This window comes from Streptopelia decaocto (assembly GCF_964273445.1).
Source record: "Streptopelia decaocto genome assembly, chromosome: 1".
NCBI classification, from domain to species: Eukaryota; Metazoa; Chordata; class Aves; order Columbiformes; family Columbidae; genus Streptopelia; species Streptopelia decaocto.
In genome coordinates, this window is record NC_138663.1 from 13,546,095 (window position 1) to 13,559,788 (window position 13,694).

Sequence of the window (13,694 nt, forward strand, 5' to 3'; positions counted from 1 at the left end):
TGTAGTTCTCTTATCATACATTTTGCTAATCATACTTTATACTAAAGGAAACCAATGCAAATAAAATCTGGAGTTTAAATCCACAGCCAAGGAAATAATTTTTTTCTGTTGACTTACATAAACGCTAGCAAGTATTCTTTTAAAGGAGGGGCTTGTTGAGGGCTTTTTAAAATAGTTTCCAGTCAAAAATTTTGTCAATTTAATTTCACTTACACGTACATTACAAGTCTTTCAATTGATTCAAAAAAGCATCAAAAACTCTGCAGTTAATTCAGCACAATTTAAATGACAAGTGTTTCAAATAGTTGGATTATAATGTAATATAGAATACTACTGATTTTTTCCACTATTTGTTAATTCACAACCTCAGAAATATCAAAAATATTTTGTCACATTTCAGACTATATGGATTAGGGAAATGATGCAGTCCAACCATAACTTTAGTAAATCATAGATCCCAAGAAATCTGAAGGGGGGGGGGAAGTAATTACAGAGCTATCTTGTAATTAAATGTCCAAAAAGCCTGCTTGCACTCAGAATCTGCACTGTCTTACTATTTTGCTGCTTTTAGAATCTTATGAAGGCTCCACAAACAAAGTATTTTTGAAAATAAATTTAAGAATAGGAACACAAAAAAATACTATAATTGTTTTTCTTAGATTAAGCCACCTATGACATGTTAACAAATGAACTACAACTTATGTATTTTACTACCTATATTACTACAAATTAGATTAAAATTATTAACACTATAGGATCACTTACCACAGTACACATAAATGCTAACGTACAGAACAATACTTCTTAGGCACCTATCTCAGAAACGGGGATAGGGAGAATTTTATAGGAGATCACATGACTATTTGTCAATATTTCCAGTTTTGAGGCACTGGCACTATGAAATTCATTTTATAGCTGCTAACATCATCACACAAGAGACACTGTCATCTTTTATTTTAATTCCGTTTCTTGTTTTAAATATCATTTTCAAATGATACACTGATTCACAACTGCAAGGACAGATGGCTAAATTTAAAAAGTAATACTGCATTTTAATTGGACTTCAGTGGGAAACTTATCAGTCATTTAGCTTCTCAGGGTACTTAAATTGCTCTCAACTTCCATTAACCTTCTGTTCCATTTCTGTTGTACACGCATCTGACACACTTATTCTTTTGGTGACTTTAACGCTGTTAGATACTCACTCACTACATTACATTCTTCCCTTTCTAATTTTCTTCTTATATAGTACAAATAATTAAGAGAAGCACAAAGTCAGAGTACCAGAACTCAAGATTCAGCATCCTGAAAGCTGTAAATTGCCTTCTGTTCATTAACAGTTGTCCAAAAGTCCTTCTATAATCTAAGAAATATAAAATTAAGATGCATAGTCTCCCCATTGCAATAGAAAAAAGAGCAGAAGCCCATAGAGCAATAAGCCCCCCATCTGCCAGTCATTCAGGAGCATGGCTGAGGTCTGACTAAAATATAAGCTAGATGTTCACTGCCTCTGATGTGACAAAACAACAAACCTAAGGACAACGAGAAACTGGTCAAACAGATCATCCAACCAGGCCTCACAAGCTGCACGCACCTTGGCAGGTTTCGCTGTGCTTTCTTCTTGATCAGAGCTCTTGATCTGCACAAGTACCAGAAAGATGAAAAGCCCAAGACAAAATACACGCCCTAAGTCAAAGGTTACTTTGATATTGCTTAGTCCTGAATTAAATTAGATAGCCTTGAAAACCCACATTATATACAGAGATGAGAAGCTAACGTGTGCTAAATGCTGAGGAAAACCTGTGAGGAAATCCTTAAATTTTCAGTATGCCCCCTCTACATATGTAAAAGGAATGTCAACCAAAAGACACCTGCTTGGGACTGTGTCATTCCAATGCTGGAATTTATCTCAACAGCATAAAGCAAACCAACTAACATAGAGTAGCTTTCATATGGTTAAAATAAGACATTCAGTTGAAGCTGTGCCTGTAATACAACTCTACCTTGAAGAAGGTAAAGAACAAGCAGCCAGAAAAAGATGAGCCTCGATGTCACTTGTAGCCACCACCTGTAGAAGAACGGAAAGAAAACAACTCTCACAATTCCTTTGCGGGTCAGAGATGTCCAAGGACTTTCAGGCTTTGCTTTAGCAAAAGCAGATCCTTTAGAAAAAACAAAAAGAAAATAAATTTCAATATATTTCATTGTTAGAGCTCAAAATAACCTTACTTGTTCAATAGCAGAATAGTTGAGACAGTCATTTAAAATAGTAATTGTTAAACATAATTATTTGAATAAACCTCGTACTTCCATTGTTTGACTATCTCCTCAATCCAAAATCTGTGAAAATTGTTAGTGGTCTGTTGATTGCCATTATCAGGAACTTCTACAAATACCTAGATTTTGGAACGCGTGAATAACAAAACATTGCCAATTCTTATTATTTAAAGATAAATTATTAGAAATTATTCTGTTTCACTGAGGTATCAGAAACTTGCTATGAAGCAACAGGAAGTCAGATGAGAACTCCACACGCCTGTGTGGGCGCAGCAGAGCCCTTTCCTGACACAGCAAAGGGATCTAAAACAACATCTGTAAATTGCTCCAGCCATGTCATTCAGGAAAATGAAATGAGGTTGAGAAGTATAGAGTAAGTATCTGTCCAACTGAGGACTGGCCCCAGGAGCAGGGAAGCCACCTAAAGCATAACTTATCTTTGTTTCTCCTACAGCATTTTGCACTTCACTCATTCAGATGTCCTTTCTCTCTCATATCCTTCCATTTCTTTTTCTTCCTGCACATTCCCACTTTTCTGGCAGCTGGAAAACTGTGCAACATTTACTTAACTGGGGTGTGACTCAAGTCATGCCAAGGTTACTGCTTGGAAAGGGCAACTACTGTGTGCTGCTTTGCCATTTCCACCTTTTTACGAGCTGAACTGGCATTAGCGAGCTCTCTGCTGGCACAGGTAAAACACTGTCCGTACTCGAACTACTTCAACGTCAACTTAGAGATCCATGCAGATTAGTAATTTAAATGCTATTCATGTATACCACTATACTGAAGTGGTCTACTACTGTTCCTAAATTCCTACAAACTTTTAGTTTTCAGTTCTGTTTCTTCAAACTTCAAATGTTATTTGATTTTGTTTCTTTCTCTCACATTCCTATTTTTAACAAGTTATATTGTTAGGTGATGTGACAAAAGCTCATCTGCACGCCCACAGAAGAGCTCAGAGGCAATGGCAGGAGGGGGAGCCCAAATAATACCCTGCCAGGGTTCTTCTAGACTCATCAGCCCTTTGAAAGCCCATCTCCACAAGGCCAGAGCACGACACACAAGGGCAGGCTGGAATTCCAAATCAAGGAAGGACCTTGACCTTAAGCAGGCCCTTCCCAGGGGTCCCAGCAGAGCCATCAGCCCTGCTGCCCTGGTTGAAACCATCACCACGAACCATTGGAGCAGCTCCCCACCCAGATCACCTTTCAGATGAAAGGGGGTTGGGGATTGCTGTCCAAGGGTGTGGAACTCATGGGATGCAAAGGAAAAGGAGCTCAGATTGCACAGGACTTGCTATGGGATGTTTAAAGAAGGAAGCAAGAGTGGGAGGAAGCAGGTGTTTAGGTGATTTGGGAAGGAACAAGTGTGGCGCAATTGAGGAGCCAGGGGATAAAAAAGGCCGGTTGCACGTTAACAGCTGCTGGTCAGTACGTTGCTTATCCGGCTGTGCCATGTGCCTGATCATAGAATCATTGCAGTTGGAAGAGACCCTCACGATCATCGAGTTCAACCATAACCTAACCTAACTCTAGCACTAAACCATCAGTGTGGTCTGTCCTGCCTTCTAACCGAATTCCTTTAATTCTCTCCTGGGTAAGGTGGAGTCTATTCCCTGTGCACACCTGCGTAGGGGGGCTGAGTGCCAGCTCTGGGAGCCAGACCCCAGAGTACAAGTTAGGGCTGCGTGTCCGTGGTGCCAGCAGCCCCAACGAGTCTGCGAATGCCAGCAAAGACAAAGCCAGACCAGCTGGTGACAGGGGGGGACGGGGCTGGGAGCAAGGGGTGCACGGGTCTCTGGGGCAGGCTCTGGGTGTGAGGGTGCCTGGGTATCTCTAGGACGAGAGGACAGTGGGGTGCTTCGGTTAATTTGGGATCTGAATTCAAAGAGCACTGCCTGAAACAGAATCAGGAGACCATGCAGGCTGCTGGGCTCATGGAAAATAAAAGCATTTTTCCTAGCCTTCGTGAGGCATGAGGGAAATCAAATAAAGATAAAATAAACTGGAAATAAATGAAGACTTTCTGAAAAGTCTCTTATCATCTGACCTTCTGTTGCTGTTTTGTTATTTAAAACAGGCAATAAATATTCCAGGCCTACGCAATTTTTGCTCTCCAGAAATTTAAACATAACCTTTCCTCTAAATGTCAGGAGATTTGGAAGAAGTCCGAACACATGGAAATAAGAGATTTCTGAACCAATAACTCTAAAACTTTAATCCGTCACAGTCACATATTTCTTTTTTTCTAAATCTATACAACAAAATTTATATCAAGTTTTTAAGCCTTCAGTGTAATCTAGAGGTCATCTCTTAACAATATTTCTTACCCATTTTCTTTAGGTAGGAATTATGTAGCATTGTTTTTTTTTTTTAATACTTACTAATACACTTGTTACAAGACACAGGATAACAGTTATCTTTATACTGAGAAATTCAGCTTTTTCTAACTCAGGACCTACCTCTTACAAGATCAACATCTATGAGGTCTGGTTTCACATGTCCTGTTTTCTTTGGTTTGTTCCTCAAACCCTGCAATACGCAAATGCTATCAAAATGTATTCACGCAAATGACAGACATTACAAACGAAAAAATATTGATGTGGTCAGTAATTGTATTTAACCTACACTGTTGTTGAATATTCAGACAAATATGTCATGTTCATAGATTTAAAGTACTATAAAATCAACATTCCAAGGAACAAGGCACAACAAATGCTTTTTACACACTTTACAATCTAAACAAAACCCAACCAATTACTGACCCATTAGGTAATTTTTCAAACATAGTTAAGCACTGAGCACTCATCTCCCATGGCTTGGGATTATGCAGACAACATATGCACACACTTGCAAGAATTAGTAATACATTTACATTACATTTGCAGAACTTTTGCAACAAATGACTCTCCTGGATCTCTTTTCTCCTTAGATGTCTAATTAAACTTCACAAAATTCTTACATTGCAACTCCTTAATTCCAAACTTAGACAGCAAATCATGTTGTAATGCAAGAGCCACTAACCGGCAAGTTCCACTGTCAGAAATCCAAATTATAGAACAGCATTGACATTTTCTTAATAGTAAACATAGATTAGTTAATTAAAAAGAGGAAAAAAAGCCCACATAACAGAAAAAGGCAGGATAAAAAGCAAGCTTATTTGTCTTTTAGAAATGTTATCTTTCTTCACTGAAAAGCCAAACAACCTGCAAACCTTTCACTGTTGTTTTTAATGCTAAAATGTGACGCCATACTCTCAAGCCTCAGAGACAGCTGTGAGTTTATTCTGATCCCTTTAGATCAGGCTCTTGGTCACACCAGCCAATAACGATTCCACAGAGTACAATTCATACCGTGGAAAACACAACGTTTGAAAAAAACAGTTAAGGTACAAATGGAATTATGATGGAAGTGATTTAACTGTTTTCATTCAAAAGCAGTTAAATTCACTGGTGAACTGTAGATTTCCACCATGGTCATATTTCATCCATGTGTAAAAACATGTATTACTTGAATGTAAACATTAAATTCAGGAGAAAGTATAAAAATGAAATTATTCTCAATGACAGAAATATCAGTGAAATCTGGTCATGTTAATCCTCATAGCAATGATATCAAGTAAATTGTTCATATAGGTAGAGTGAAGCTCATAATATTTCTCACATCTAAATGCAATTGGATTTATTTTTCATGCTGAAATAAAAAAGAACCAAAACAACAAAACCATGACACCAAACTGTTCACAATGAACTACATTATATAGTCATCACTTGAGGTGTCATTTAGAAAAATGAGAGATTGCTTTAAATTAAACAAAATTAATACATAGAACTGAAACATGGAGAGGACAAAATGTGCTCTGAGGATGACGAATAGAGAAAACCAGATGTACTGTAGACTTAAGCACTGCACAGAGCTTAACGTGCAAGATTTTTTACAGAACAGCATTCTTAAAGCTGCAGTAATTTAATGTGGCATGAGAAAAGGAGCCCATAATTAGAACTGGAAATTATTATAATTGTAGAACCAGCTACAGATTCTTGTGAAATCTTGCGTAAGTGAGCTACTCCATTTCATAAAAAGATCTAAAGCTTAAAAATAAAATACTGAAAGATACAATAATTTTCAAATGTATTACTGCTTATGGGCCTCAAGATTTTTCCTCAAAGTCTAAATAAAGAGGTATCTTAGAAAAAATAACCCCCTGGAAACACATGCACAATCCTAGGAAAAATTTACCACTGTGGCTAAAATTATGTTTTAAATTGAAAGAAAGAATTCTGCAACAGTATGACCTGAAGCAGCTTTCACAGGAAAAGTAGTGGTGACACAATCTTTAAAAATTCCATTGGTCAAATCCCAAACACTTTCAGTGTCCATGGAAATGTACAAATGCCTGTAATATATGTAGAAAACAGCAGTGTTTCAAACTAGGGTTAATTAAAAAAAAAACATACTGTTTCATACTGTTGAAGTCCATCTGGTTAGTTCATACAACTTCTATTCTGCATTGAATACATTTCAGCTGACTCATAGCAAAAAAAAAAGTTAAATAAAATGCTTAAAAATAGTTGCTATTATTGTAAAAATATTTTGCAGACATTTTAAAATTAATCTTAATAGATTCTATTACAGTTCTAACTAAACTATAAATTTATACTATCAGAAACAGGTTTTCTACTAAAAAAAATGATATTTTTTTAGTAAAGTTCATTTATAACAGTACTGTAGTAGCTTGGAGATTAAAGCGCTAACATGCAATGCCTGAATCTAGTAGTCTGGTTCATTACTCTAAATTCATCAGCAGAAACTCGTATAGCGGGCATCATTAATTTGTTAGTTATTGGACTACTGAGCTAAACGAGATGCATTTTTAATAAGCGCAAGGCATTATTTGCAATACGTTGTTTAAATAATTTTAATTATTATTTTAATAAGCTGTCTGGCACAGCTGGCTGGGTCTGGTAGCCACGGGCAGGACAAGTCGCTGCCAGGGGGTCAGGTGGGGTCCCAGGGGGTGCACTATGGGGGGCACCCTGTATCATCAGCCGGCCCGGGACCAGCAGCACCGCCAAGATCCAGGCACAGGGTTTAGAAGCGCTTCTCTCCCACTTAGAAGTTAATTTGTAGATTTTTGTACAGAAATCAAGTAACTCTGTAGTTCAGATCAGTAAGTTTCCGTATCGTGCCAACAAGTCCCTCAGCACGTTTTGTTTAATTATTTAAGTGCTGGGGAGGAAAGAAAAACAAACAAACAACCACCCACAAGGAAACGGAAGCCATGTACACTTCGCTGATGTTAGGAATTAGCAACGCCTTGAAACTCATGCAGTAATAGCATATTTTTTGTGTGCAATATTTGAAGAAAAAAGGTTAATTGCAAGGAAATGTTAATTAAATTAACATAATTGAGTATAGCATGATATAATATACAATCCATAAAACTCTTACACATAGGATTGATTTCTTTTTCTCCAAAACAATTTAGCAATGTGGCAGACATTGATGGCACTGTTAGTTAAACCAAAATGCAAAGAATGCTGTTAAACTGCTTGTTCGGGGAAACAAAGCCTGAAGTACTTACCAGTCTAATAAACTGTACAAAACAATGACAGCATCATAAAGGAGGAAAAGTAAACTGCAGGTATAAGGTAACTAACTGAAAGTAAAGAGAGCTCAGATAACTGACATTAGAATTCATCACAAAGAAAAGTGAAAGACAGAGGTATTACAACAACTAAGCCCTGGCTTAAGATAACTGAAAAGAAAAAAAAGTACTGAGATACAGAAAGGTGCAGCACTTTAAAAGCTGCAAAGTTATTAATTATGTAAAATAAATAGAGCATAATATGTCGGTTACATTTGGTTACACTCCAGAAGCCTGGTTTTACTTTACCAGTATTAAATACCACCGCATACACTGTAAATTACATCAACACACAAAATGACGGACACCACTGCTCACCACTGGAAAAAAAAAAGTTGAATTGCTATATTATTACCTTTATTTCTCTTTGCTCTACTGATTTTTCCCATATTTGTTGATCATATGCTCCAATCTAAAAAGAAAACACACACACACACAAAAATCTACGTTAAGTTTTAAAACATTTTGATCAAACAAAACCAACCAATCTTCAATAAGACAAGCATGAAGATGGCAGGTTGTTTACTCGGAGAGGCTTATTTACAAAGAAATCTTTATGTTCTCCATTCCGTCTGGGCAGGAGTGGGTGTAGCTGAGCTGTGAGTGGTGTCAGAGCGAGCAGGGAGTGGGCAGACACCTCAGCCCACGGCACGGCCAGTGCAGCTCTGAGGATGGGGCAGCCCAGGCTGGGATTCCAGTCTGTGCACTGGCACAGAACTGACCCACGGCAGCAACGCTGACAGGCTGTTAGTTATCTTCAGAGAAAACACCATGCGCATCTCGCTGAACCCACACCTTAATTCATTATTTTTAAACCATCTCTGTATCTACGTTGTCTTTAGCTTTATCTCTTAAGATTGCACAGCAACAAAATACATGGTCAGGCTTGTAAGCAACCAGATTACAGGCCAGGGAAAACTCAAAGAACATCGGGAAATGGCACTTTTCCCACTGAAGCTCTGATGAAATAATGTTTCTAGTAGACCTACTCCAAAATTTGCCCACTCTCATTAAGCTGCTGGTCTACTTATTCATGAAACTCCTCTAATTGCTGACAAGTATTTGATTTAAAAAATGCAATAAAAAGGAATTGTTTTCTCCTAGGCTCTAGCTTCACCACAGCAGTGTAGAAAACTTTGTGTATTTATAAGAGCAAAACCATAGAAAGACTAAGGGTTGATTCTGCAAGCACTTACAATCCTAGCACTAAGAGCAGTTTTGATCAGTTCTGACATTTTAAATAACTATCAATACAGGTAGCTAAAGTTAATTTAAGATATTACAGTGTGTTTGTTTATAAAAGAACGCCACTCCATGACTGTCAAATATTTTGAAGAAAGGCATTCTTAAACTTCAGGAAATCCACATATAAGATAAAGTGACAAGAACAAGTCAATATATGAGACAGTATTTCCAAGTTTTTGAAGAAGTTATCAAATTTCAGATGGCTTTGAACTCTGCACAGATGGTGTTTCCAGATGATATTCAGTAATCATCTCTTTTATTACATTGATTTTAAAGCTTTTCCATCCCAGCAGTTTTCCCTAGATGTACACACGCCTGCGCTCACACACTGATGGGTATCTGGAGTTTGATTCAGATCGTGCACTCTGAGCAGGTAAGTGCAAGATTGCTTTTAGGTCATGAGGGAGAGACAGATGCATGTTCCAAGATTAAAAGTCCTTTAGCGGCTGTGCAGAGAGCGCTGACACAAGCAGCTTATTCCAGACACGAAAAGGAACCCCCATCAATTCAACCTTCCTGCAGGGCCATGAGTTCCCTTTCCACTTCACAAACTGCAACAGACAAAGGCCCAAGCACAAGCACATACGACTCAAACCAGAACACTGCTTTGATTTGACTTTTACTATTGCAGTGGTAAATAAAAGATGTCACATATTTAAAAAAAATAAATTAAAAAAAAAAGGCTATTCTTGGTTAAAAAGGATCTTTTAACCAAGGATCCAACATAAATAAAAAGAGACAAGAACAAAAAGCCCTAGAGGTATCCTCTGTGCCTCTAAACCTGACCCAGCAGGTAGGGATGGGGTGGGGGGAGAAAAACGAAAAAAATTCTAATTTATAGCAGTAAAATCCAAAGCATATCTAAAATTGAAAGTGAGAACAGTGAACCAAATTACCCATTCTCAAATTCAAATAATATTTCCAATTCACAAGAGCTAAGCACCCGAACAATTTTTATTTTGCTACCTTAAAACTCTGGAAAAAAAAAATCTACTGGCTTTTTGGCAATAATAATATACACTTTGCACCTCTCACTTGGAAAAAAAAAAGGTGGACTGTGGAAAATAATTAGGGAGTTGGGCACTGTACTGGGCAGAATTAAGTACTTGCTATGATTAAAGTAATTAAACCAAAGGAAGTTTAAGAGCTAACTCCACCTGGATAACAGCCAGCAATTAAAAAGTCAGTATCTTGAATAACCGCTCCACCCAGACATTTCTATCCAATTGTTCTGGCTTTTTCTCTAAATACGGTTTAAATGAAATTTCAGGTCTTCCTGTTTTTCATAAAATTTACTTATAAGAGCCCCAAGTGAAGTTTTGTGCTGCATAATATTGTGCCCTCCCCTTCTGACTTCCAAAAAAGATTTCTTTCTACAGAGACAGAAAAGGGGATGCAAGTCTGTCTCCTTCTTGATTATGCAAGAAAGAAATGCGGAAGCCCTTGTGCCAATAAAGCTGTGAAAGCAAACTGTATTCCTAATTCCATTCATAGCTGAGACTGGTTTAAAGTTGAAAGAGTCTTTAGACGAGCATTCTTCTTCCAGACGAAGAGCAGACCGCTTGTTAAAGGAATTCTGGGAAACAGATCCCAGAAGATATCTGAGGCAAGGAAGTTGACTGATTTAAAATGTGACTTTGTTATATTTTCCTACAAACATTTCTTCTCCCTCAAGGCTAGGTAGAAGCTTCAGTCTCCACAAAAGAAGACAAATAGTGATTTTGCCACTCACATTTTTCTCTCAACATTGCCCCATAAAGCAATTCTTCCAGCAGGAGGTAAAATGAGAGAGCCAAAACAACTTTAAGGGCGATGGTCTTTTACAACTGTTTTATTAGCCTAGTGGATCTGGCCAGTAACCTCTGATCAACTTTAGTTATTAAAATCTCAGCACAAGGCTATTAAGTAAAAGCATATTGCTGCAAACTAAAAAGAGTTAAAGGAATAATTACCGACAGTAATTATCATTACAACCTCTCACAATTTGCAATTTTTTTAACCTACCAAATTTCACCTCTTTGTGTTTTAAGAAAGTTTAAGGAGCACTTTAGGTAGCAGGTGTACATGCTCAGCCCATCAAATTTAGACCCAATTTCCCTCCTGAATCCCTCTATACTTCTCTTGCACGTGTACCAAAAGGAAACACATGCAGACAAAGACATCGTTATGCAGTAGTGTACTGGCACACTGCATTTCCCACAGTAAACAAAAATAGATAAAACTACTTTTACTGAAACAACACAAAAAAACCCAGAGGCATTAATTTTTTTTTTCTTCTCTACCTTATGTCAGGAAAAAAAAACATTTACAGTTTGTGAAACATATCTTGCAGATTTCATTGAAAAGTGTTTTACATTAATAACAAGCTAAATTACAACATAGAATGATTACCAGAGATGCTGGACACCTGTATGAATTCAAGAATGTAATTCCTAAATGAATTCAAGAATGTAAGTTAATACTACCAAACCTTCTCAGCTTTAAATTATTGAGAGCAGCAGTCAATTCCACCTTCAAAGAGTTTTGATTTACAAGTATTTGCATCTAAATTATGTTTCATGTTAAATCTAAATATTAAGTTGTCAAGTGTTTGCACGTAGGCTCTAGCTCTTGGCTATTCATGCAATGCTTTAAAATTGTACATACCCGCAGGACACTAAAAAGAAGTCTAGCATCTAGCAATGCCAAAGAAATTAAGCTTTAAAGGCAAATAAAATGAAGGAATAAACTTCCAGAGATAAGACCATTCATGCTTCCAACCAGAAGAATTTAAATATACACAAAACTTGATCAAAACCAGCCTTCCCTCAATGTACACCTGTCCCCAGGGCTCCCCCGCAGGTTCTCAAGCTCCCTGTGCCTGAACTGTTGGGCCAACGTGAAGGTTCCCATCAACTCAAGCAGCTCCTGAAGCCACCAACTCTACCTGGAGTCTCACCCATTGTTGCTACAGGTCCTGCAGTATTTAGAGTACAAAATACAAGGGTCCAAAAATGTCCAAATTTTAAGTATACAACAATAAGTAATGCTTTTAAAATCTGTTCAGGTCTTAGAGGAAGACTGTTTGTATAATAGCTTGTCACTGGTATTTTCAATCCATTGGTCCAGTCTAAACCTGGCAACAGACTTTTTTAGCAAACTATACAACACATTATCCCAATTTTAATCTGATTTATCACATAAATGTCTTCTAATTTAATTCATAAAATATCTAATCAAAGACAACCTGAAATTTGTATTCTACAGCATTTATTTTTTAAAATTTGGCATAAAAAAACAACTCTCTTGATCTTTTTCAAATTATTTGTTAATTCAAGTGAGATAATTAGCCTATCCTATCATTTTTAAGTGTAACTTTCATCACCAAGCATCAACAGCAACACAACCCCATTGTAGAAAACCTGTCAGTAATATGTCACAGATACAAAAAATCATGGTATAACATACCTGTAGCAGAACTAGATAAATTACCAGATGTTATTTTATACATTTAGTGGAAATCATGCATCCCAGGTTTCGTCAACGTCAAGATTCTATCCAGTCTATCCAAACCAGTTACCTCTAAAATATTCAGTTCTAAAGACACTGTGCCTCAATAAACACCAAGAGGATGAAAGGAAATCTATTCTTTTATGTATTTGTAGAATCAACAACTATTCTTCAAGCACCTATTAAAATTTTCAGCATACAAGGGATTATGTGCAAAGACTGAAAATTCTGCCAGTCTTCTTTCACAATGGAAAAGTGGTGGTTTAGCATCCTAAATCAATCGAGCCTAATAAACTTTCAAATACACTTTCTAAGGAAAAAAAAAAAAGTTTCCTCAGAAGTAATTGTCAAAAAATTAACTTTTATTTGAATTGGCATGGGATATTAAGTATTAAGCAACTACACATTTGAAAAAACTAAACATACCTGATAAAGCTAGTTATTTCCTGAAAGATTACATAAATTTGAAATCCTAAGTGCAGATTCATCATAACTTTTTCTGTTTTAAGAGATACGTACACCTCTTGAAATTACCTAAAACAACTATACTTATTCCTTCCCAATCAAATACCTCAGAAAGCATTGGATCACATTTCTTTATATATCTCAAATTGTTTGGCACCTGAACAGCTTGGTTTTACAATATTAACAGCAATTAGCCTAAGTCAAAAGTTAAGCTGTTGAGAATACAGCCAATTTTTACTTCAAATAAAGCCCAGTGCGAAGGGTTTCTGCACTGCTTAATATTTCTTCCCAACATCTTTCTCATAACAAGCCATACGTGCATCAAGATTGAATTTGAGCTTTGTGAATGACACTGATATTCACTTTAAGCTAATGTAGTGATGGTATCAACGTGTAGCCCAATACTCACAAGGCCTTCTGATTCTAATAGAATCAATCAATATTTCAAGAGACATTTATAATTTATGACCAAGCAGACTAGCAAAGATTATAATCCTAAGAATACATCGTATTTCCTGCTGGATCTTAAAACTTTAATGTTTATCAATAATGAAATCTGCATGCTTAGCTTT

At 36.8% G+C, this 13,694-nt stretch overlaps 1 protein-coding gene across 5 annotated transcripts in view; it reads right to left on the reverse strand.

Annotated features, from left to right (window-relative positions):
• Window positions 1-13,694, reverse strand: part of PHTF2 (putative homeodomain transcription factor 2) — a 66,991-nt gene that overhangs the window by 31,963 nt on the left and 21,334 nt on the right. For 4 of the 5 annotated variants that reach the window (XM_082043917.1, XM_082043914.1, XM_082043916.1 and 1 more), the window contains exons 3-5: window positions 8,279-8,335; window positions 4,739-4,808; window positions 2,004-2,162 (exon numbers count right to left, since the gene is read on the reverse strand). In XM_082043917.1, coding sequence (XP_081900043.1) covers window positions 2,004-2,162; window positions 4,739-4,808; window positions 8,279-8,335 — 286 coding nt within the window. Of the gene's footprint in view, window positions 1-1,284; window positions 1,599-2,003; window positions 2,163-4,738; window positions 4,809-8,278; window positions 8,336-13,694 lie in introns of those variants that run through there. The other variant, XM_082043918.1, reaches the window with a different exon arrangement.